At 36.3% G+C, this 24,669-nt stretch overlaps 1 protein-coding gene across 1 annotated transcript; it reads left to right on the top strand.

Annotated features, from left to right (window-relative positions):
- The first annotated feature begins 1,151 nt into the window (after window positions 1–1,151).
- On the top strand, window positions 1,152–5,314 carry fam8a1b (family with sequence similarity 8 member A1b). Its single transcript, XM_073847492.1, has 5 exons — window positions 1,152–1,629; window positions 2,983–3,103; window positions 3,196–3,319; window positions 3,397–3,536; window positions 3,626–5,314. Exons 1-5 carry the CDS (start codon window positions 1,152–1,154, stop codon window positions 3,768–3,770), a joined length of 1,008 nt encoding a protein of 335 aa, XP_073703593.1. The 3' UTR covers window positions 3,771–5,314.
- Window positions 5,315–24,669: the final 19,355 nt, after the last annotated feature.

The following is a 24,669-nucleotide window of genomic DNA, read 5'->3' as shown; positions in this document are numbered from 1 at the left end:
GAAGTCAAAAGTTTACATACACCTTGCAGAATCTGCAAAATGTTATTTTACCAAAATAAGAGGGATCATACAAAATACATGTTATTTTTTATTTAGTATTAACCTGAATAAGATATTTCACATAAAAGATGTTTACATATAGTCCACAAGAGAAAATAATAGTAGAATTTATAAAAATGACCCTGTTCAAAAGTTTACACACACACACACACACACACACACACTTGATTTTTGATACTGTGTGATGTTACGAATGATCCACAGCTGTGTGTTTTTTTCTAGTGATAGTTGTTCATGAGTTCCTGTCCTGAACAGATAAACTGCCTGCCGTTCTTCAGAAGTCCTTCAGGTCTTACAAATTGTTTGGTTTTTCAGCTTTTTTGTGTATTTTAACCCTTTCCAACAATGACTGTATGAATCTGAGATCCATCTTTTCACACTGAGGACAAGTGAGGGACTCATATGCAACTATTACAGAAGATTCAAATGCTCCCTGATGCTTCAGAGGAAAACACAATGCATTAAGAGCCGGGGGTGAAAACTTTTGAATGGAATAAGGATGTGTACATTTTTCTTATTTTGCCTTAATATCATATTTGTTTCATTTAGTACTGCCCTTGAGAAGCTACAGAAGATACTTACAAGTTTCCCAGAAGACAATATAAGTAAAATTTACTCTGATCTTCAAAAAAGATGTGGATCTTATGTGGACTATATGTAAACGTCTTTTATGTTAAATATATTAGTCAGTACTAAATAAAAAATAACATGCATTTTGTATGATCCCTCTTATTTTGCTAAAATAATTAACATTTCGCAGATTCTGAAAGCTGTATGTAAACTTTTGACTTTAACTGTAAATGGTCACATGACAAAAAATAATGCACACAGTATGCTAGAGTAAGGGGGTGACACGTCTTACCCCTTATGTTGTGTCAAAGGATGAGAAATAAGCCATTTGGTCGGATATTCCTTGAACCAACGTTTGTAAACTTATCATAACTACGGAGAAACACCTCTGGGCAACTGAAGAGGTAAGACGAATTACGCTATTGTTATGCTAATACATTCTATCACTTTTATTATGCATTACGAAATATTGCCGGAAGTTGAATAAATCGATACCGACTTCGTCACAAAACAAAAGTGTCATGGCGGAGTTAGAGGAAAGCGCTCGTGATAAGGAAAAAACGTTAGCAAAAAGCGGTGTAACTGGGGACGGTGAAAATATGAAAACACAGATTCACAAGCCCTGTCCCCAGGGCAAGCAAGACACATCCGCCGCTGTTACCACCACGGAGTACTGCGAGAAATTACAGGAGTGGATGTGGCAGTACTACAACAGCTATATGAACTGGCAAAGCTGGATAGCCATGTCTGCGTTTTCCTTCCCACCGTGTTTCCCAACACAAGGGACAAATGAAACGCCCGGGGCGACGACATGGGGTGCAGATATGTCTAATGGAGATCTTCGCAATTGGTTTAGCAACCAGTTTGGTTTTCCTGCTGCAGCTGCGAACGCCGCGGCTCCGGGTGCCGACGCGAGCGGACAGAGTTCTCGAGCTCCTGCCACAGCACCTGCGCAGCTGCCACAACAACAGCAAGCTAATGGAAATGCTCAACAGCCAGGTAATAATATCCAGTGAATAACGTGTTATCTATCTTTGCTGTTATTACTGCCAGCTGATGTATTGTAAAAAACAGATGGTTTTGTGTTTAGTTTGTGTAGCAATTAGGCACATTTACTTTATTTTTATTAGTATGTAAACATTGTTATTAAATTAACAGGATGTCTGACAGTCACAGGATAGAAAGTTAGCGCAGGTTGTTCATTAAGGCATTGGTAGTTAGATGAAAGTGATACATTTTAGTGCTGTCACTTGATTACTCGCATCCAAAATAAAATAAAGTATATTTATTATGTCTATATAAATACACACATGTACAGTATATATTATGAAAATATTTTTTCTTAATATATAAAAAATTTTTCTTAAATATATATATGCGTGTGTGTATTTATATATTTTGGAAAGTAAGATTTTTAACGTTTTTTTAAAGAAGTCTCTTCTGCTCACCAAGCCTACATTTATTTGATCCAAAATACAGCAGAAACAGTAAAATTCTGAAATATTTTTACTATTTAAAATAACTGTTTTCTGTTTGAGCATATTTTAAAAGGCAAATTATTCCTGTGATCAAAGCTAAATTTTCAGCATCCTTACTCCAGTCTTCAGTGTCACATGATCCTTCAGAAATCATTCTTCATGTTGATTTGCTGTTTAAGAAACATTATTATTACATTTTTTATTATAATTATAATATTATAATTATTTTATTATTACATTCATTATTATTACATTACAGTACATTTTTTTTCTTTCATGAATAGAAAGACTCAAAATCAGCATTTATCTAAAATAAAAAGCTTTTGTAATATTATACACTATACCATTCAAAAGCTTGGAGAAAGTATATTTTTTTTAGGAAAGAAATGATCGAAATTAACACTTTTATTTTTCTTTTGCTTTAAATTGTAATAAAGACATTTTATAATGTTACAAAAGATTTCTATTTCAGATAAATGCTGTTCTTCTGAACTTTCTATTCATCAAATAAACCTGAAAAAGTTCTACTCGGCTGTTTTCAACATAATAATAATAAATGTTTTTTGAGCTGCAAATCAGAATATTAGAATGATTTCTGAAGGATCATGTGACTGAAGTAATGTTGCTAAAATTCAGCTTTGAAAACACAGGAATAAATTACATTTTAAAATATATTCAAATATAAAGCAATTATTTTAAATAGTAAAAATATTTCAAAATGTTACTGTTTTTGCTGTACTTCAGATTAAATAAACGCAGTCTTGGTGAGCAGACTTTCTTCAAAAATAATACAAATCTTACTGTCCAAAAACTTTTGACTGGCAGTGTATGATGACTTTACATAAAGTTCATGTCTATAATGTGTTTTGTCTAGGTAGAGAATATTCTATTCCCTCACCTCTCCAACGGTTCTTAGCGGAAATGGTGGATTTCTTTATTCTTTTCTTCATTAAAGCGACAATTATTCTCAGTATTGTCCACTTGAGTGGAATGAAGTGAGTCTGACATTTCATTCTATGCGTTTCCAAACATATCGCTCATGCTGTATTTTGTTAAAATCATTCATTTAACTCTCTGTCAATTTTAGGGACATATCAAAGTTTGCCATGCACTTCATTGTAGAGGAGATTGATGAGGACACATCAATGGAGGAATTGCAGAAGATGATGCTTGTGGCTTTAGTGTACAGGATGTTAGTTTGCTTTTATGAGGTAAGTTCAAACAGTTGATTTAATCTGATGAAGTAATAATTCATAAAAACCTATATAACTGTTTTAATTGATTTCAGATCATATGTATTTGGGGAGCTGGTGGGGCGACGCCAGGGAAGTTCCTCGTTGGCTTACGAGTGGTCACATGTGACAGCTCCGTGCTGGTTCAGCCGAACCGAGTTCTTGTGGTACCAGCGACTAACGTCACACTTTCTGCGTCAGTATTGCTCTTGCTTTTTATTCAAAATTTTAGTTTTTTTCCAAAAAGTTTTTTTTAAAACTTCTACTTTTTTCATTTTCCTGTAGGTCGACAGTGAGAGCGCTAAACAAGAACTTCTCCATCGCTTTCTTCTTTCCGGCATTCATCACACTGCTTTTCTTCCAGCACAACAGGACTGTGTATGACATTGTGGCCGGCACCATTGTGGTCAAAAGAAACAGGCTTAGATGACTCTGTCATTGAAGTCAATACCAACCCGACATTGTAATGCAAAAACAAGCTCATAGACAAAGGAGAGCAAGCCAGCTGCAGTGACACACACTGAACTGAACTAAAGCTATTGGCTTCTCGAAGAACTGTCACTTTAAGAGCTGAACATGGTGTTTCTAGTATTTCTCACCCATCTTCTTTGGACACTTAGTCTTACAAGCATGAACTGCTTTCTCAGAAGTATTTTTTAACCATCTGTGGTGAATATTTTTCTTGTGCCAAAATAAGATAATTTATAAAAAGAGCTGCCTCAATACTTGAACTTCCTCTGGTACATGCATTTCATCTCTATCTCTCTGTTTGTTAACATATGGGGATTATTGATCTGAATATTTACTAAGAATATTATTTGATTTGAGCAGGAATTAGCATTTCTCTAAATGCAATATAGTTTGGTTATATATTCTAATCCACTGACTGGATTTGTATTTCAGATGAATGTTTTGTACCTAATTATCCGCCCCTATTTTATGGCCTTTAAAATCTTGAAAATGAGCTGTTTTGCATACTGTAATTTTCACTGCATGCCTTTTCCAGCTCTGTGTTCTGCACTATTCTAAGCTGCTGACTTTAGCAGTTCTTTAAGTTGCCTAATGCTTTTTAAGTTTGTTTTTCCTTTTTTTTGGATTTGGATTTGGATTTTTTTGGATTGTTTAGATATGGCCAAATCAAAAATAATTCACTTATGTCCTAGAGAAAGTCTTCTGTGTTGTCTCTGTTTATAGATTGACTATTTATACCAATAACAATTATTTAAATATACATGTTTATACAGGAATTTACAGCACATGAGAAATGGTTTCATTTTCTGCAATTTTGTTTACATATGCTGATGCAAAGTAGATTACATCAGGTTCATTTCCAAATAGTTGTAAGAGTCAGCATGTGACAAGAGTCAGAATGTGGACAAACTGCGTCGGCAAATATTTGAAAGTCACTTGAAATGCTTCCAACACAAGGAGTAATAACCTTCTGAGCGATACTGATACATGTAAGAGAACTGATACAGAAAAAAAAAATATGCTCTACTAAACATTTTGAAAAATTTAAATAAAAATACAGTTGAGGTCAAAAGTTTTTAGTTTTTCTGTTTAGTTATAGTTGTTTGTGAGTCCCTTGTTTGTCCCGAACCTTTTCCAACAATGACTGTATGATTTTGAGATCTATCTTTTCACACTGAGGACAGCTAAGGGACTCATATGCAACTATTACAGAAGGTTCAAATACGTATTGATGCTTCAGAAGGAAACACGATGCATTATGAGCAAGGGGGTGAAAACTTTTGAACGGAATGAGTACATTTTTCTTATTTCGTCTAAATATCGTATTTTTTTAATTAGTACTGCCCTTCAGAAGTACAGAAGATGCTTACATGTCCCTTAAAATAAGATAAATTTCGGTTTTATAAATTCAACTATTATTTTCTCTTGTGGACTATTTGTAAATGTCTTTCATGTGAAATATCTTATTCAGGTCAGTACTAAATAAAAATATAATGCATTTTGTATGATCCCTCCTATTTTGGTAAAATAATTAACATTTCGCAGATTCAGCAAGATGTATGTAACTTTTTACCCTAAACTGTATGTAATATATCATGTATACTTTTTTTTTTTTTAAAGGGAAGAAAATTTTTCAGTTTGCTATTAAATTACATAAATTGAGGCAAGGCAATAACCCTTTGCATTGTATATTGGTCTTATGCTTAAAATGAAGGCAGGTAATGTGTAAACTTAAAATTAAACGTTTTTGTGATTTCTGGCATCCCTAGCAGGTGCCCTTATCAGTTAACATAAATCACCAGTAGATGGAGTGAGAGCGCTGGCTTGTCATGTAAACAGCCTGTGGATTCTGAACGTGTCAAATAATGAAGCAGGCATCACTCATGGTCTTTATTTAAAGCCAAAATGTTTATAAAAACGGATAGTTCCAGTCATGGCTACTGGTTAACAGCTAAGAAGTATACACTATATAACTCTATAGCTCCCGTAACGTATCGTTATTTTGTTCCCTTACGAAAAGTAACCATGGTTTTGCTACAAATAAAACCAAAAAACATGGTTACTATAGTCAAACCGTGGTAACCACAAGTTAACCATGGTTTTGCTTTGCTAACTATGGTTCAACCATGGTATTTGTAGTAAAATCGTGGTTATAGCTACAATTGGTAATCAGTACGCCAAAAAAAAAAAAAAAAAACATGATTACACTTACTATAATAAAACCATGGTTAATTTTCGTAAGCCGTCGTAACATTATATTATATCAGGATATGTTTTCTAGAATTCCACTTAAAGAGGTAGTTCAGCCCAAAATGAAAATTCTATCATTTATACATCTTCACGTCGTTACAAACATGTATGACCTTTTTTAATGAAAATTAGTGGTAACCAAAACTGTTTGGTTACAACAGTCTTCAGAATATGTTTTGTGTGTGTGTGTGTGTGTGTGTGTGTGTGTGTGTGTGTGTGGGCATGTTTTTGTGACATATCAGGACACAAATGTGTGTAATAACATTGGTATGACATACATACAAGAAGAGGGTGACTTATGAGGACATTGCCCATGTCCCCACTTTTCAAAAGGCTTATAAATCATACAGAATACGTTTTTTTGAGAATGTAAAGATATGCACAGTCTCCTGTGAGGGCTAGGTTTAGGTGTAGGGAAGGTGTAGGGTGATAGAAAGTACGGTTTGTACAGTATAAAAACCATTACGTCTATGGAATGTCCCCACAATTCACAAAAACAAACGTGTGTGTGTGTGTGTGTGTGTGTGTTTCACAGAACATATGTCGGTTTGAAATGACATGAGGGTGAGTAAATGATGACAGAATTTGTAATTTTGCGTGAACTACCCTTTTAATAGATTTGCATACTAAAGTAGCGTCTCGTGATAGTTTGACAGTAAATTCGATATGAATCAAAACCACTTTTTTTTTTTAAGTTTTTTGTCATACCCTTGAAAACCATAGTTTCATACAGCACTGTAGGAAAACAAATAATAGGTGGATATTCTGTTGTATATTATATTGTTTAAAAAAAGGCCTTTCTTTCATCATTTTCATTAAAAGGCTTTGTCAGGGCATATGATTTTTTTGCAAGAGCATAATGAAAGGTTGATTGTGTTACTGTGGGCCCTACAGATGGCTTTCTCCGACACAGACCCTCAGATATTTTCCTTTTCTGTCTGTCTGTCTATCACTTTGACCCTGCCGCCTTGTAAAACCCTTCACTATCAGAATAGTCCCACTGATGTTGCATTGCAGTTATCAGTGAGTAGTGCCTGGCCACGTTCAACCTGACTTTGTTTATCTCACAAGTCAGATTGAAAATGCTATGCCAACTATATGACGTAAGTGTGAGCCATAGGTCTGTGTGGGGGAAACCAGTCATCCTCATGCTGCTATTATGATAACGCTGGCTCATATTTGTTCTAAAAAAAAATACAAATCCCTTCTTGTAGAAGGATGTCTGAAAGTGAGTGTGCATCAGGTGTGTCTCTGATCTGGTCTTTTCAAAATTCTGCCAGTGAATGTGACATTGTTGGCAGGTACAATAAAAGCGCGTTCTAGTGTAAGTTTTAGAGATGTCTGAGTGGTCTGAAGGGTGAGAGAAAGAAAGGACACAGTCAGCCTCGAAGGCATGTTGTCAGGGGCTTCCAAACAACAAGCTGATTGGCTGATTGGACAGCATTCTGTCATTAATTGGTGATGTGTTTTACTTTCTGTAGTAATGATGTCATCGGTAGCCAATCAAAGGGCCATGGTGACTGTGATTGGTGTGATCTGATTGGCTATTCAGTTGAAAATAAGATGGGGCTGGGTTTCTTATCATCCAAGACTGATGTTCACTCTGAGCTTTTGCAAAATGAGTCTGCTCTTCCAAATCGATGATCAAAACGACAATAGCGAGAAGCAGTGCTCTCAAAACAGCGATAAAATCCTCATTGGCATTTTAGGCTTCTACGCTTTTATTCAGTCATTATTACCTGAGAACGGCAGCATATTATGTTGAATTGTAGCCTAATGTCATTGTCTTGGATGTCGAGAAGTGAGGGGATTTCCTCGTAGCTTGAGGCTAGATCAGTGTATTTTATAACAGAGCATCCATATCTGGTCCTTTAAATAAAATAAACAAATATTTTTGCCATATGAAATTGATGCCATTGCATTCATGTACATATGTGTATTCACATACATGCTTTGTGGGAAGTAAGCATAGTGAAACAGGGATTTACAAACTATGAAAATGTACTGAAATATACAGAAAACAGACAGTAAAAAATATATACAGTGCCTTGCCTTTTCAAGTATTCATACCCCTTCATTTTCTTTCACGTTTTATGTAACTGTTTTAAATTATTTTCTTTCCACATCAATCTACACTCCATGCACCATAATGACAAAGCAAAAACAGAACTGTCACAACTTCATAAATGTTTTAAAAATAAAAAAACTGAAATGTCATTGCATGTATTCATACCCTTAACTCAGTACTTAGCTGAAGCACCTTTACAGCCTCAAGTCTTTTTGGGTAAGATTTGCACATCAACATTTGGCAATTGTCTCCCATTCTTCGCCTCACCTCTCAAGCTATTTCAATGTCTTGCAGACATTTTTAGGTTTCTCCAGAAATATTTGATTGGGTTCAAGCTGGGCCACTCAAGGACATAGACAGAGTTGTCTATAAGCCACTCTTGCTGTGTGCTTAGGGTCATTGTCCTGTTGGAAGGTGAACCTTCAGCCCAGTCTGAGGTTCTGAATGCTCTGGACTAGGTTTTCATTAAGGCCATCTCAATTTTATTTTGGTTCACTGAGCTTTTCTTCTACTCTGACGAGTCCATCAGTCCCTGCCGCTGAAAAACAGCCCCACAGCATGAGGCTGCTACCTCCACACTTTACTTTTGGGTGATGAGCAGTGCCTGCTTTCTTTCGAACATGATGCTTGGAATTGAGATTCATCAGACCAAAGAATTTTGTTTCTCACAGTCTGAGAGTCCTTTAGGTGTTTTTTTGCTAATACCAAGTGTGGTTTTTTGTGTCTTCACTGAGGAGAGGATTGAGTCTTGCCACACCACCATAAAGCCCAGATCCGTGGACTGTTGCAGTGATTTTTTTTGTTCCGTAAGTTTCTCCCATCTGCAGATATGATCATTGAGCTCAACAAGAGTGACCATCAGGTTCTTGGTCACTACTCTAGCCAAGGCCCTTCTTCATCAATTGCTCAGTTTGGCCAAAAGGCCAGCTCTAGGAAGAGTTGTGGTTGTTTCAAACGGAGACTACTGTACATGCTTCTGTGAACCTTCAATGCAGCAAATTTTTTCTGAACTCTTCCCCAGATGTGTGGCTTGATGCAATCTAGTCTCCAAACTCTACAGGCAGTTTTTTTTACCTTAGGGAATTGGTTTTTGCTATGATATGCATTTTCAGCTGTTAGACCTTTTATTAAGACGTGTGTTTTTCTAAGTCATACCCTCTAAATTAAATTTGCCTCAGGTTAATTCACTACAACATCTACAAGCAATATTTATACTCCTGAGCTTAATTTCAACTGTCCCAGATAAGGGTATGAATACTTATGCAATAAAATCATTTAATTTTTTTATTTTTATAAAATTTGCAAAGATGCTAAAACCTGTTTTTTTGCTTTTCCATTATGGTGTATGGAGTGCAGATTGATGTGGGAGAAAGGTAATTTAAAGCAGTTTAACATAAGGCAGCAACATAACAATATGAAAAAACCGGGCTGTTTTAGTCCAATCATCCTCTGAATTTAGAGCAGACTGTTATCACAGTTCAAATGTGCTGACCAACCTTATCAATGTCCCAGTGTCTGTCTGTGAGGCGATTGATGTTTAACACCTCCCAAGTTTACACACTGACAGGCATCTAACTATGTCTATGTGACTCATGCCTCTCTGGCAGACGTTTTAATTAGTGATCCAGCTGCAGGAGAATGGAGACTTCAATGTCCATTATAACGGAAGGTGCTGAGATGAGAATGGATGGGGGGTTAATCTCAGAGGGGACACATTTGGCGGCAACACTGTGGGAGATGCAGCAAAACATGTTTATTTTTCATGTCTATACGTCAGACTCTCTGTCTGTTATGTGATGACTTGATTTAAACTTGTAATTAATTTTTAATGAACTGATTTTCAAAAAAAAAAAAAAAAACCTGAGTGGGCGCTTTATTCAGTGGCAGCTGCTGGTAAATCAAAGGATTCACAGCTTGGCAGAGCTACGGTATAGTGAAAGATAGGTTACAAGATTATAGAGGACAACCATACAGTGCTTGGCTAAACAGCATGATTGAATTTACGTATTAGGCCATTCCACTGGAAAGTTGTGCTTGTAGGTTTGGAAAGAGTGACCACTTGATAATTCCTCGACCTACAGTCTCACTCATTTATGTTCCCATTAGTTTGAATGAACATTTGTTGACATGAGGCATTCTTGAGTCTGGTCCCTAGTCGTTCAGCTATAGTGAACTGAGTCAAGCTGCACAAGAGAAAAAATGTCTGCCTGGCAACAGTATCAGCATTTACTAAACAATTCATGCACAAATTCAGGAACTTTACTGAAATAGGTGTATTCCAAGGGAAAAAAAAAAACTGTAGAATAACTCTTTAGAAAATGTGGATTTCACTATTCATTTTTAAATATATAATTAAAAATCATTGCTTTTTCCTAACAAGTCAGTACAGCCATTAAAGCACAAAATGGCAATGCATTTGGAATGCATTGTAGCAGTTGTTGCCCAGACTCATAAGTTCATCTGGACCATCTGGTATTGGCATCTCATGATTTGGCCATATCACATTTCATAGCATTTTATTTTTGCACTGAAATAAAGAGAATATGAGTGAATTTAAAGATGACCTATCATGAAAATCTGATTTGTTCCGTGTTTGACTGCTATAATCAGGTCTCTGGTGCATCTACCAACCCATGCAGAAAACGTGAAAAAGAACAACCCAGTAACCCAAGTAGCCTTTCTCTGCAAGCTTGTTAAAAACGAGCCGCTCAGATTCCGCTCCCCTGGGATCTTATTATAATATTACCGCCCCTTAATCTGCATGTTTCCACCCACGGTGCCACCATTTTGTTTTTACAAGCAACAACGGTGTACTAGTTTTAATGCCATTGCAAAAGTTCGAGCAAAGCATGCTAACTGTTCTGTTGTTGACTGCAGAGGATTTATTGATTTATTTCCTGTATGTTACGCTGCTTCGACATGCATCTATTATAAACATGCAATTTCTTTCCCAGCTGTTTACCTTCACAGACATAACCGACTGTTTTTGTAACTCATGTGTGTTGTCAAACTTGTGTGTATTTGACAGTTTAAGCGCAATAAGACATGAAAGAGAACTTAGTTTAGTACTGATATGCTGTTTGTGCACGTACGTACTTCGGATGTGTGCGCTCAGAAAACCATATATGAGCAGTTTAAACTAATATAGTTTAAAACAGATGATTTCAGTGTGATACACATGATAATTAAATCCAAACAGGTGTTTTTTAGCAGAATATCTGAGGTACGAGCTGTAAAGGCACAGCCCTGTTCTGGAAAAGGGGATGGGAGCAGTAGCTCATTTGCATTTAAAGAGACATGCATCTGCATCCACTCAAAATAGACATTTTAAAATGATATAATAAATGATCTGTGGGGTATTTTGAGCTTAAACTTCACAGACACATTCTGGGGACACCTGAGACGTATATTACATCTTGTAAAAAGGGGTATAGTAGGTCTCCTTTAAAGTCAGTGTAAAGACTATTTGGAGAATTGTTTCTAAACACATTATAAATGTTAGAAATGTATTGTTGAAACATGTTACAAAGACTGTGTACTGTGGAGTTAGACTGTTAAACAGTTTTGCTAAATTGTTATGTTTAGGATTTTTTGGGCATGACTGAAATCATGTCTCGAAGACTCACTGGCCCCTCCCCTAACACTATAATAACTAGACCGCACTAGCGTCAATTTACAAAACAGCTTGGTCATGAATTCAGGTTGCAGTGGCAGCTTTTCCACAAGTGGGTGTGGTTTCACGCCCCCAGCGTTTGAGACCAGAGAATACTGTAGTGTTGCCAAGTCCTTGGTTTTCCTGCAGAATTGGGCTACTTTCATACTGTTGCCGTGGGTTGTTTTTCATATCCACGGGTTAAAGCGACCCCAATAACGTAATATTTAGCCCCTGGAATGCTAATTTTACCAGAGGAACCCCACCACAAAACATGTATTCTACCCCCTAGAACGCAATTTGGCTTCTTCTGAGTAGCAATTGATCTGGTTTTATTGTAAAAACTATTTTTACTATATTTTTTCAAGATTTTAATACCTTTTTTAATTTTTTATATTTACCTAGTGGGTGTTTTATCATTCGAATTTGGCTGGGTGTGACAAACTCAGAACACATATCTAGCTTAATATTGCTTTACATGGACTTGGAAATTTTAGGCCATGTCCACACTAATACGTTTTCGTTTGAAAACGCATCTTTTTCTCTCCATTTTGGCCTTCCGTCCACACTGAGACGGCGTTTTTGTCAAGGAAAACTGAGCTTTTTGAAAACGCTCTCCAAAGTGGATAAATTTGAAAACGCCGTTTTCGCCTTGTAGTGTGGACTGTGAAAACGAAGGCTTTTGAAAACGATGACGCATATTTAGTCATGTGACGCATATTGTACCAATAGATATCTATGTTTACAGCAGTAATTGTGCCTGTGCTATTCTCTGTCACACTGCTGCTAAAGAGATTTACCTTGTACACTCTTCAAATTACAGTCCTAAAATGATTGCAAAAATGTACTCACAGTTGCTGTCCTGCAAAACATGACGACAACTGCTTTTCAGATAAAATATGAGTGAGCGCGACATAGACGCGTCAGTGAACAATGAGATATTTCCGTAAATGATCCCGGCAGAAGAATTGCGTGAAAACTTATTACCTCTGTATAATTTAGAAGGCTTTACGCATGCGCAGTAAGGCAAATTTGACATTTTCCTACGCTTCAGTGTGGACGAGAATCTTTTGGAAAACGCTTGGAAACGCTAGTGTGGACGGAGAGCGTTTTAAAACGAAAACTCCGTTTTCAAATGTATCCGGATTAATGTAGACGTAGCCTTAAACAGTGTTTAAAATAATATAGTTGGTATATGCAGCATTTGCTTTCTGTCCATGACCCACAATTGAATATTTGGCCCTTTGAGCATCTCTGAAAAATATGTTGCAGCCCTAGAAAAGGGAAGTGGCATGAGTAAACCACCTGTTTACCTTAGTGTTTTCACTAAAACATAAATCAGGAAAATAATCAACAAAATAATCTTTACTAGATCCTAAGATACAATATTTGAGAGCAGGAATAATTTTCATTCCAGATAATGTTTTTTCAAGTGATTTGAATAATCATTCATAATGCATTCCACTGTGAAACATTACTAGGCATATTCTTAAAGTGAAGAGCAACTTATGTAGAAATCTACAAATGGTAGCATTTATCGTTTACTATTCGTCAAGCAAAAGCGAAGGAAATCCATTTTCACATGGTTTGCTCTCATTCTCCATTTAATGTTTCTGCGTAGAGTTAACCATTTTCCAGTACTTTTGTGGCAAAGCAGTGACAGTGATTAGAGATGGAAGATCTAGTAATGGTTTTATAATTGCTGTTTGCGTGTTTTCTTATGTTTCCTCTCTCTGTTAGGCTGCCAAAACCACTATTGAGGCTCTAGTGCTCCTCCCTTGTGCTTAGTATTAAGCCTTTTGAGTGTCTGATAAAGAGAATGTTATTGCATTCCTTACTGGAAGCCTCAGATATAGTGACCAGTCTGAGGTTTAGCTTTTATTAAGCATTCAGCACTTTTGACCACTGAATGTTGCCCTCCTCAACCTCTTGGCAATGGTTAAAGAAAACAAAGATGATGTTCTTCATGTCTGTGCTTGTAAAGTGATTGAGCTGCTCCTTCAACCATTCTTGTCCTCGCTCCTCGAGTTGTATTCTCAGCAGAAGTGTGTAGGCCAGCCAGAGCTATTTTTGGATTAATGCTTGAAATACTGGCTCTGAAAGTCATGGAAAATTGTTTTACTTTCAGAAAGATTTGGCTGTCTGTTATTGTGGTTCTGTTTAAGAAGTCAATGGAGTACTTGAAAACGATAGTTCACCCAAAAATAAGAGTTCTGTCATCATTTACACACTTCCTGTCGTTCCTAACCTTAAGACATTCTTTCTTCTGTGAAACACAGAAGCAAATATTTTGAAAGTCACTGGGGTCCAGTTTAAGATAGTACTACAAATAGCTCTGAGAGATTATATGATTGCTTTGCAGTTTAACAGATTTTGTGACTCAGCTAATCTGTTTTGCATTCAATTGGGCCTTGCAAACAAATGGCATACGTTCTGGACATATTGTTTGTTAATCATCCAAAATATGAGAACTATGCATTCTTAGAGCTTGTAAAGCGGCAGAGTTTAACCTTATGTTCATTGATTTAGGGTGAAAGTCAATTTACTACACACAGAAAATAAACTGTTAAAAGGTATGAAACTGATAACATGTTTGTTCACATGCATACTTGCACGCTCACATAACGCATGACTCAGAGAAAATTTCTTGAGGTGGAAGCCTTGAGACATATGTAGACCCTGTCCTTGTTACCTCGGCAACACAGGTCCTTGCATAATCTTCCCACATGCTGAGAAACAGTACCTACTAATTCAAGGGGATTTCCAGTTCGAAGTGCATACAGATCACTCAAATGACACCAGACTGGATGCGTTCCATTAAAAATTCCCTTTAAAGAGAAGTCAGATCAATTGACGGCCATATTGGCATTCTACAAAAATAGCTCCTGTCTACTTGAATAGGGAGGGACTGAAATCTCTAAAACTGTTTGACAAGATCACGCTTTACGAACATGTTTCAAATTAGCAATTAAATAAGATTACAGTGGTACGATAAATGTGACCCTTGACCATAAAGCAGTCTTAAAGGAGTAGTTCACTTTCAGAACAAAAATGTACAGATAATGTACTCACCCCCTGAGATGTTCATGTCTTTTTTCTTCAGTCGTAAGAAAATTATGTTTTTTGAGTAAAACATTTCAGAATTTCTCTCCATATAATGGACTTCTATGGTGCCCCCGAGTTTGAACTTACAAAATGCAGCTTCAAACGGCTCTAAATGATCCCAGCCGAGGAAAGAAGGTTCTTATCTGGCAAAACGATGGGTTATTTTCTAAAAAAAAATTACAATTTATATACTTTTTAACCTCAAATGCTTGTCATGTCTAGCTCAGCAAGACAAGCATTTGAGATTTAAAAGTATATGTTGTTTTTTTTTAGAAAATAACCGATTGTTTCACTAGATAGAAGACCCTTCTTCCTCGGCTAGGATCACTTAGAGCCCTTTGAAGCTGCATTTAAACTTCATTTTGGAAGTTTAAACTCGAGGGCACCATAGAAGTCCATTATATGGAGAGAAATGTTTTCCTCAAAAAACACCATTTCTTTACGACTGAAGAAAGAAAGACATGAACTTCTTGGATGACAAGGGGGTCAAACTCAACGTATATTTGTAGCAATAGCCAAAAATACACTGTATGGGTCAAAATGATCTATTTTTCTTTTATGCCAAAACATCATTAGAATATTAAATAAGCATCATGTTCCATGAAGATATTTTGTCAATTTCCTACTGTAAATATATCAAAAGTAAATTTTTGATTAGTGATATGCATTGCTAAGATCCTCATCTTGACAACTTTTCTCAATATTTTTTTTCAGATTCCAGATTTTCGAATAGTTGTATTTTGGCCTAATATTGTCTTATTGTCCTATCCTAACAAACCATACATCAATGAAAAGCTTATTCATTCAGCTTAAATCCTAAAAATGGACACGTATGACCGGTTTTGTGGTCCAGGTTCACAAATGACGATTGTTTTGTGAAAATTCCATCAGAAAAGCTGCATTTTTCAAGCTAATCTGAGTGAATTAACTAACACTAAACATCTGGTAAAGGTGTAAGTGTAAAATAAACAGGTGATGACTCTAACTGAAAGGCCATGGGTTATTTTAACTGTAAGCTGAGACTTTGTTTATACATCTGCCATATTGTGTGTTCGCAATTTTGCCCATTTGTGTTTTAATGTCCGCTGGTTGAAGCGACCCCAGTAACATAATATTTAGCCCATGGAATGCTAATTTTGGAATGTGTATTTTACCCTGCTCAAAACATTTAATTTCGAGTTGTTTAGTTGTGAAAACCTGGCAACCTTGCAATCTTTGTCCTTCACATTATAATCGTTCTGTGACATGAGAGATTAAACCATCTCATAATTCTCTTCACAGGCTTCAAACTAGAAATATCTTTTTTATAATTTCTTAAATGTGACCCTGGACCACAAAACCAGTCATAAGGTAAAATTTTACAAAACTGAGATGTATACATCATATGAAAGCTCAACAAATAAGCTTTCTATTGATGGTTTGTAAGGATAGGACAATATTTGGCCGAGATACATCTATTTGAAAATCTGGAATCTGAGGTTGCAAAAAAATCAAAATACTGAGAAAATCACCTTTAAAGTTGTCCAAATTAAGTTCTTAACAATGCATATAACTAATCAGAAATTACATTTTGATATATTTACAATAGGAATTTTACAAAAAATCTTAATGAAACATGATATTTACTTAATTTCCTAATGATTTTTGGCATAAAAGAAAAATCAATAATTTTGACCCATACCATGTATTTTTGGCTATTGCTACAAATATACCCCAGCGACTTAAGACTGGTTTTGTGGTCCAGGGTCACAAATAATTTTGATGAAATCTGAGAGCTGGAGGTGCTCTCGTGAACGAAGACTGACACGGATTAGAATAATTGTTGAATAAAGTTATTTTTGTTGTCTTTGCACACAAAAAGTATTCTTGTAGCTATAACATTATGGTTGAACTACTGACTATTTTGTCAATGTCCTAACTACCTTTCTAGGCCTTGATTGTGGTAGTTGCATTGCTGTCTATGCAGGGTCAAAAAGCTCTCAGATTTCATCAAAAAATATCTTAAGTTGTGTTCTGAAGATGAACAAAGCTCTTACGGGTTTGGAACGGAGTGAGTAGGTGAACTATCCCTTTAAATATATCTCACAAATGCAACCAAACAGGAAAGCACTTGGCTTTCTTTCCTTGTTATTCATGGACACTATAACCTTAGCATAATTAATGTATTTTCTCAATTTTGCAGTGCTAAATTCTATGTTAAGTTGGTACTCTATGTCCTATCTTATGTATATGCTTGTGTCCACTGCAAAGTCCATATATCAGCATGAGATCTGGTCTTCTGTGCCCCTTGTACATGTCTGGACATGTTAGGACATGCCTCACTATCTCTAAGAAGTTTCAGCAAAGTTCTGTAGGCTGAAAATTCTGTCAGTGTGAAGAGTGAACAGGTGTTAGTGCTTAATATAACCAACAAAACAGTGATTAATGTAATTTTGCAATGCTTTTTTCCACCGGGGGTTTGCAAAAGTGACTGGATGTTTGTGAGAAGAAAGTGGACGTGGTCATGGACAACTGTGAGTGCATTTCTCATTTCTCATAAATAGATTGTTGCAGAAAGTAACTTGTGGTTACTTGCGTAAATGCATTACTAACTTCTCTTTCACTGTAGATGCATCTGTCTAATCTGAGTTTTATGAAAGTGAGAGCTAAAGTAGAAAAAGAAGAAGAAAACAAAGAAGCTAAGACTGGCAGCCAAGACAGAACACTTCATAGCTCTTTCATCCCATCTCCCCAGTGACTGGTTAAGGCAATACCTCACAAACAGTAACATAGCAACCCTCCCAAAATCTCCTGCTATTAGAAGGAATGGAGATATCAAAGACTGTTTCTCTGCAGGGCTTTGTAGGGTTTAGACTCTGAGCCGTCCACAGTGAAAACAGTACAGGTATTCTCTGAGTCTCTGCCAAAGCTGTCGGACACCTGCTGCCTCTGTTAATAATAATTGATAGAATTCTCTTTGTTTAGCATTTAAGTCATTGTTATTTGAGTGTGTAACTATGGAAATTAATATTAAATAATATATATGGGTGAATGATTGGCCATGAGAAGTCTACAGTTATTGAGTTTTCCAAAAAAGAGATTTGTCCTTCCATATGCTATATGGTGGCTTTGTATCTGTCTGTGGATTGGCAAACACACCCAATGCAGTGCTGGGATCTGCTCAGAGAGAGAGAGTAAACCAGGCCAGGCTAATATTAGAGGTTACATATTGCTGATGGCTTTTTTATGTTCCCAGCATTTCTCCTTGTTGACAGCACGTGTTTTGAACACAGGGTGTTTTCAGATCTTCTCAAGGTTGTGCGCTAAGATAACACTTTTGTATGTGAGCGTGTGTGTGTGTGACGGTGTGAGTGAGTGTATTTGCATGTGGGTCCCCCCTGAGGGTGAACTGCAACTACTTTGCATGCTTAATGTGGGAGACATACGGGTTTCTGTTTGTGTATGTGGTTATATATAGGTGTGTATATGTATGTTTTTTGGATTATAATAATATATGTTTGCATTTGTGTTTTCTTGTATGCGTTTACGTTAAACTCAATAATAATGTAATGTTTTCAGCTATGATGGTTTTAGTCTCAGCCACAGACGTCATGCCCACAGAACGTTTGCCAAACGTCTGATGCATATGGTACACTTAACTGGAAACACTTCAGGAATGTCAAAGTCGTCATCTGATTAGTTGAATTTGATCGGATTTCCGCAGACTGATTTACTCTGCGTTTTGCTAAAATGTGCATATGCAGTCATTGTTGTTATACACATTTGCGACGTTCGCGAACAAATTACTGACTTACACTTGTTCTCCCTCTTCTTATTTAACTTTCAGTGCTGGTTATTTCAATGTCTGACTTGTTGCATGTCAGTCTGTTGTTTTGGGGGCATTTCCATGCACCGAAACGTGACGCTGAATGAAACGAACTGTGATTGGTTGTTTGACATGTCGGTCAAACGGCCTTATGGACAGGTCTTGGCTAGTGAAAGCTGCCATGAATTCCAGACCTTCAGCCGTCAGTCTGAAGGTCTGGCTACGCGAGACTATGATGGTTTTGACTTTTATACATTTAATTAAATACTCAGTGGTATAATGTAGTGGTTTTCAACCGGGGGCTGAAGCCCACTGAGGGCGAAGAGAAGTCATATGGTATTTTAAAGTGTTCTAATATTGTGTTAAAGTCCCCTACAACAGGTTTAAATGCATCTAAGGTCAGAAAACATTGTAATTTAATATTAGAATCATTTTTGCAGTGATTTCAAAATGATTCGTTCGAAGCAGTTCTGAGCTTAAGGTTGGTAAACCCCTCCTTTCCATAAGCCTACTCTGCTGTGATTGGTCAGCTTACAGCCGACAGTCTTCATTAATCGACACATTCTTAGGAAATGAGTCTAATGTTTAGATTTGCTGAATACGTTTTTTGTTGGTGGTAAGGACTTTGATATTGAATTTATATTTAAATTTGACTCCTGCACATTCATCTTTGTTCAGAGATCCGGCTGGTTAGTGCCAATAAAGCTGGCTGCACAAGGCCGATTTTAAGCCTGATTTGACCTCTGACGTGATACCCGTGATAGCCAATAAGAGCAAGCGTCACTTACCAGATGTTGCGTGCTTCTATAGCTGAAACTTCACAGCCACAAAAATGCCACGAAAGCAGAATATATTCCCCATATTATTCTATATACTTGATTTTTCACTGTGAAACATTGTCTTCCATTTGTGACTTCTTCTTGCGACTTTCCGTGAGATCTCGTGTCACTGTGGAATCGTTCATACAGTCAACAAGTGTGTGGTCTCATGTGGTCGAATCGTCTATTGTGTGCATTCAGAGGATTACAAGGCTAAAAATCTGTAGAAACTGCCTTCATGTCTGTGGTCTCCCATGGTTTTAAAATCGGTTAAGATTTGAAAATCGTCTAGTGTGCAGTTAGAACTTAAAAATGTTAAGTTCGTTAAACTTAATTGGGCTCACTGAATTTCAATAACATTAAACTGACTTAAAAAATCAAGTTGAATCTCGTTGAACTTAAAATAAAAATGCTGAAATTGCTTGAAATTATTTTTATGAGTTTAAGTAAATTAAAAAACATGTTGTCGTGAGTTTTTCATTATATCATTTTTTATAGGGTGGGTTTACAGCAAATCAGAACTATGTCAGTAAGACAGTAATATCGTGGTTTACCTGGAAACCTAAAGCTGCATTAGGTATACATCACATATTATTGTATTATTGTAGTGTATGATTATGCTAATATCTTACCTAGTAACGTATATCGGTAACAGGCAGAAAATTCGAAAATATGGCGTCGACTCTTTCGTTTGAGAGACAATATCTTTATGTATAATACACTTTTTTGATTAACAACTTTAAAGACAGATATTGAAGGACAGCTACGTTACAAACTGCAAAAAAAAAAAAAAAAAAAATCATCCCATTTTCTTGGTTAAACATTACTTACACTACCATAATAAAAATCTATCTATTTATTAAAACCAAGTATAAATATCATCAGCTTAGTATTTTAAAGCATTTTACATTTAATTGCGATAATCGATATTATTGTCATTTTGAAGATCCTTTTTGCCACTGAATATATAATCATACCAGCATAATAATGCAAAAAGGCCTACACACTTTCAAATGACAACAAACTTTTAATTCTTAAGAATATTTAGATCATTTAAATTAAGTATCAAAATATGTGACCCTGGACCACAAAGCCAGTCTTAAGTAGCACAGGTATATTTGTAGCAATAGCCAAAAATACATTGTATGGGTCAAAATTATCGATTTTTCTTTTATGCCAAAAATCATTAGCATTTTAAGTAAAGATCATGTTCCATGAAGATATTTTGTACATTTTCTACCATAAATATATAAAAACTTGATTTTTGATTAGTAATATGCATTGCTAAGAACTTCATTTGGACAACTTTTAAGGTGATTTTCTCAATATTTAGATTTTTTTGCACCCTCAGATTCCAGGTTTTCAAATAGTTGTATCTCAGACAAACATTGTCCTATTTTAACAAACAATATATCAATGGAAAGCTTATTTACTTAGCTTTCAGATGACGTAAGAATCTCAATTTCGACAAATTTTCACTTATGACTGGTTTTGTGGTCCAGGGTCACATATTAGATACCTTAAAAACCTTGAATAAATAGTAAATAAACATTTTCTAACAAAAAAATGTAAAGTAACAAGTAGAAAAAAGAAAAAAAATACTTGTATGGGGATTTTTCCATCTACAGATGTTTCACTGACCTTTCTTTCTTTGTAAATTAAGGGAACACACTGTTGCTGAAAAACGCAATCCCTACTTAGCGGTCAGATGTCTGTATGCACAAAGGCACAGATCCCTAAACAAGGCCATATCTGTCGATGACCTTTTTTTGTAGAAGCATTTTTTACATTTAAATTAGCACCTCATGACTACACTTCATTATGTACGGGAAGCTGATAAAGACATAGACGCAAGTGGGATGCAAAAAATACGGTGACATAAATTTGTATAATTTAAATATAACAGGCAGTATATAGCGTCACCAAAAATTTATTATTGCGACTGGCCTACCCACAGATCATGTTTTCGAGCCATTTGAAGTTTGTTTTTTAAATTGACAAGGTTATATATAAGTGTGTGAGTTGTTTACTTACTTTTTTATTAGTCTTTCCATTAACGCCATTATATTGGTCAGTCAGATTGATTCGCAAATGCGGAATGCTCACAAGAGGTGGGATTTATAGCATGAACCAATCACAGTCATTTATAACCAGTCATATTATTTACCCCCCAAAAAACCAATTTAGTGGGTCTGTTAAAACCCAACGGGCTCAGGGGCAGCAAAAAGCTCCTGCTGTAACTGTACCTGCTTGGTGTTACTGTTGGAAAGTTTTATGAGTGACTTAAACTCTTTTTAATGTCATATTTTGTAGGGCTGCAACAACGAATCGATAAAATCGATAAAAATCGATTACTAAAAGCGTTGGCAACGAATTTCATAATCGATTCGTTGTGTCGCGCGACGCAGAGACATTTGGTTGTTATTATATATATTTAAAAAAAAAAAATTGAGCGCAGAGCGGAGTGGACACATTCGGTCTCTCTCCCGCACTGATGCCAGCAGAGTTCGGCACCTCATAAGCTGTGTTTCCATCCAAAAATGCGAATTTAACTTATGCGCAAAACTGGAACATTTGAGCATAAAGCACCGTTTCTACATTATATATATATGCTGCCCCGATTTATATCAAACATGTTTGATATTTAAGCCTACTATGGCTAGCGTACTTTCACAGCAGCCAATGCTCGATCGCAAAACAGCTGCTGTACGGGTCGTTGGATAGTGGAGATGGAGAAAACTACTTCTATAGTTTTTGTAACACTGTCTGTCTGTATAATGTGTCGAAAACATACCACAACCGTAAGGAGAAAGAGGAGCTCTGCTGAGGTGAAATCGTCTCTCAGTTTTGAATAGGGCTGTGACGGTGGCACGTTGTTTTTTTATATATAGCCTACACTTCAGTCAGCAAACAAGCAGCCTAAAAACGCCAAAATAAATCAAAGAAATAATATATTTAATTAAGAAAGTAACCTAAGAGTATTAAATAGGCTATTAAACAAACATTCCTTGTAAAAATGTCCGACAGCTCATCAATTTTTGGTCGACTGAATTTCCAGTCCGACTGTCTTTTTTTCTCTTTCTCTTCCTCATTACACAGCTGCTGTTTTTAATAGCAAAGTGATTACATTTATTTTCGTTCCTTTAGTTTATAAAGTTAATTTAGAGATATATTTGGAACACTTTTTGTTTGTTAAATTCAAGTTTTTGTTTTTTAAAGTTATACCTAGCAAACAGCGGCAGACAGATCAAAAGCCTGCTTAATTCATCGCGATTTAAATTTAAATCCATTGATATAAAAAACTTAAAACATATCACAATATTAGTTTAATCATTCAATCAAGATAATTCCAAAGTTTGTGCGGAGAGAAGCGCGCTTTGCAGGACATGCGACGCCAGTGCAATGTGGAATTTCTTTTTTGCTCATAAAGGTAAGAGTAATTACCACCCGGGCCGGAACTGTAAAGGGTCTACCTTAGTTTGTGTGTACTAACAGTATCAACAAAATGTGCTCTTAAACAAAACAAACAGAATACGCTTGATATCTTTGGTTTAAACAGGAGCGCTTCACAATAATTAACCGAAACCCAGGTAATTGCCTCACAAACACAATATCTATAGAAAGCTTTAAATTATTATTTTACTATAAAACGAAATAATTAAAATCGAAAACAAAACTCTTTCATTAGCTAATCCATAAAGATGCATTAGGCATTAATGAGCAGATGGCAGGATCGTCAATTTCATCTTTGCAACACTGAATCAGAAAATACTAGTTTATTAATAAGTAATTCGAATATTTTCTTAATTTTTGCCTTGACACATTCATGGTAATTACTTTTGCTGGGGCTTTGAGGCCAGTTTTGCGTGCATTTGAATGCGGAACTCTTCCAGCTGGTCGCTGCTGATGGCAGGACACTAAACACCGCCATGGCAGAATGAATGTAGCAGAGAGTTAGTCAAGTTATCCTGTTCCAGCGTGCAAAGTCACATGACTTTTTTAATGCGCACTGAGGAATCTAATTTGAGAGGCTTCTTGATGGGAAATGCAGCATGTACACCACAGCAAGCCGCTGTCTTGACGGATAGTAATTTTAGTTTATTTAGTCTATATATTTGGCAGATGTAAAGCATACATGTGTATGTTTTTTGTGTTAGTCCATTTTTATTTTATTATTATTATTATAACAGTTCAAGGAGCAACATGTTCGTGCACTTTCTAAAGATTTTAGTTCTGTTTTTGAATAAAGGGTTGTAAATCCCTTTTTTTATCCGATTCATCGATTAATCGAAAAAATAATCGACAGATTAATCGATTATTAAAATAATCGTTAGTTGCAGCCCTAATATTTTGAAATATTAGTGTTGGTTTATTTTTGTACTATGAATTTTTTTTCTCATCCAATGTTTTGAGGAGACATTGTCTCCCTTGCCTCCTTGTATATGTTCTCCAATGGTTTTCTCTACCTTAAAATTTATAGCACAAAAAAACGCCCTTTTTTCTAGACTGTCAGTAGCTGGCTTCCAAAGAAATAACCATCGGCTAATCATACTCTAATGTTAGGAAAACCTTCTGAGTTTATTTCAGGGCAAGCTTATATAGCCCATGCAAATGTGCTTACTCTCATCACATGTAATGGTGGTGAGGCACTAAATTTGTTTTCCACTGAGAAAAACTAATTAGAACATAGAAAGAAAGCGAGAAAATGCATAGAAACCCTCACAAAGACTCTCTCAGGAGAATTTCATGGTCTGTTGGTGTGTGTTTGTGTTTTTCGCGAGTGTGCAGTGGTCTACGTTAGGCTACTTGTTTTTCTAGTGTGCTCACAATTTTTCCTCCTCCCTCTCTTTCCCTCTCTACGTCCCTGCCTCCCTCTCTCTCTCTCTCTCTCTCTCTCTCTCTCTCTCTCTCTCTCTCTCTCTCTCTCTCGCTCTCTCCATGTGTGCGTAGTCTGGGCGCCCTGCCAAGTGGAGTGTGTTTTTTGAATGAATACCTGATGAGGCTGCTGAGGCTGACTGGGGGAGGAGGAGCTGTGTTCTCTAGAGCACTGTGTGTGTATGTGTGAAGAGCAAAAGAGAGAGAGGAAGAGAGAGAGAGAGAGAGAGAGAGAGAGAGAGCTGGCAGTCTGTTTGCCTTGCATAACATACGCTGTAGCTCTCA

This window comes from Garra rufa, chromosome 9 (genome assembly GCF_049309525.1).
Source record: "Garra rufa chromosome 9, GarRuf1.0, whole genome shotgun sequence".
Lineage (NCBI taxonomy): Eukaryota > Metazoa > Chordata > Actinopteri > Cypriniformes > Cyprinidae > Garra > Garra rufa.
The sequence above is the reverse complement of the archived record's forward strand: the minus strand, read 5'-3'. Positions and strand labels throughout refer to the sequence as shown.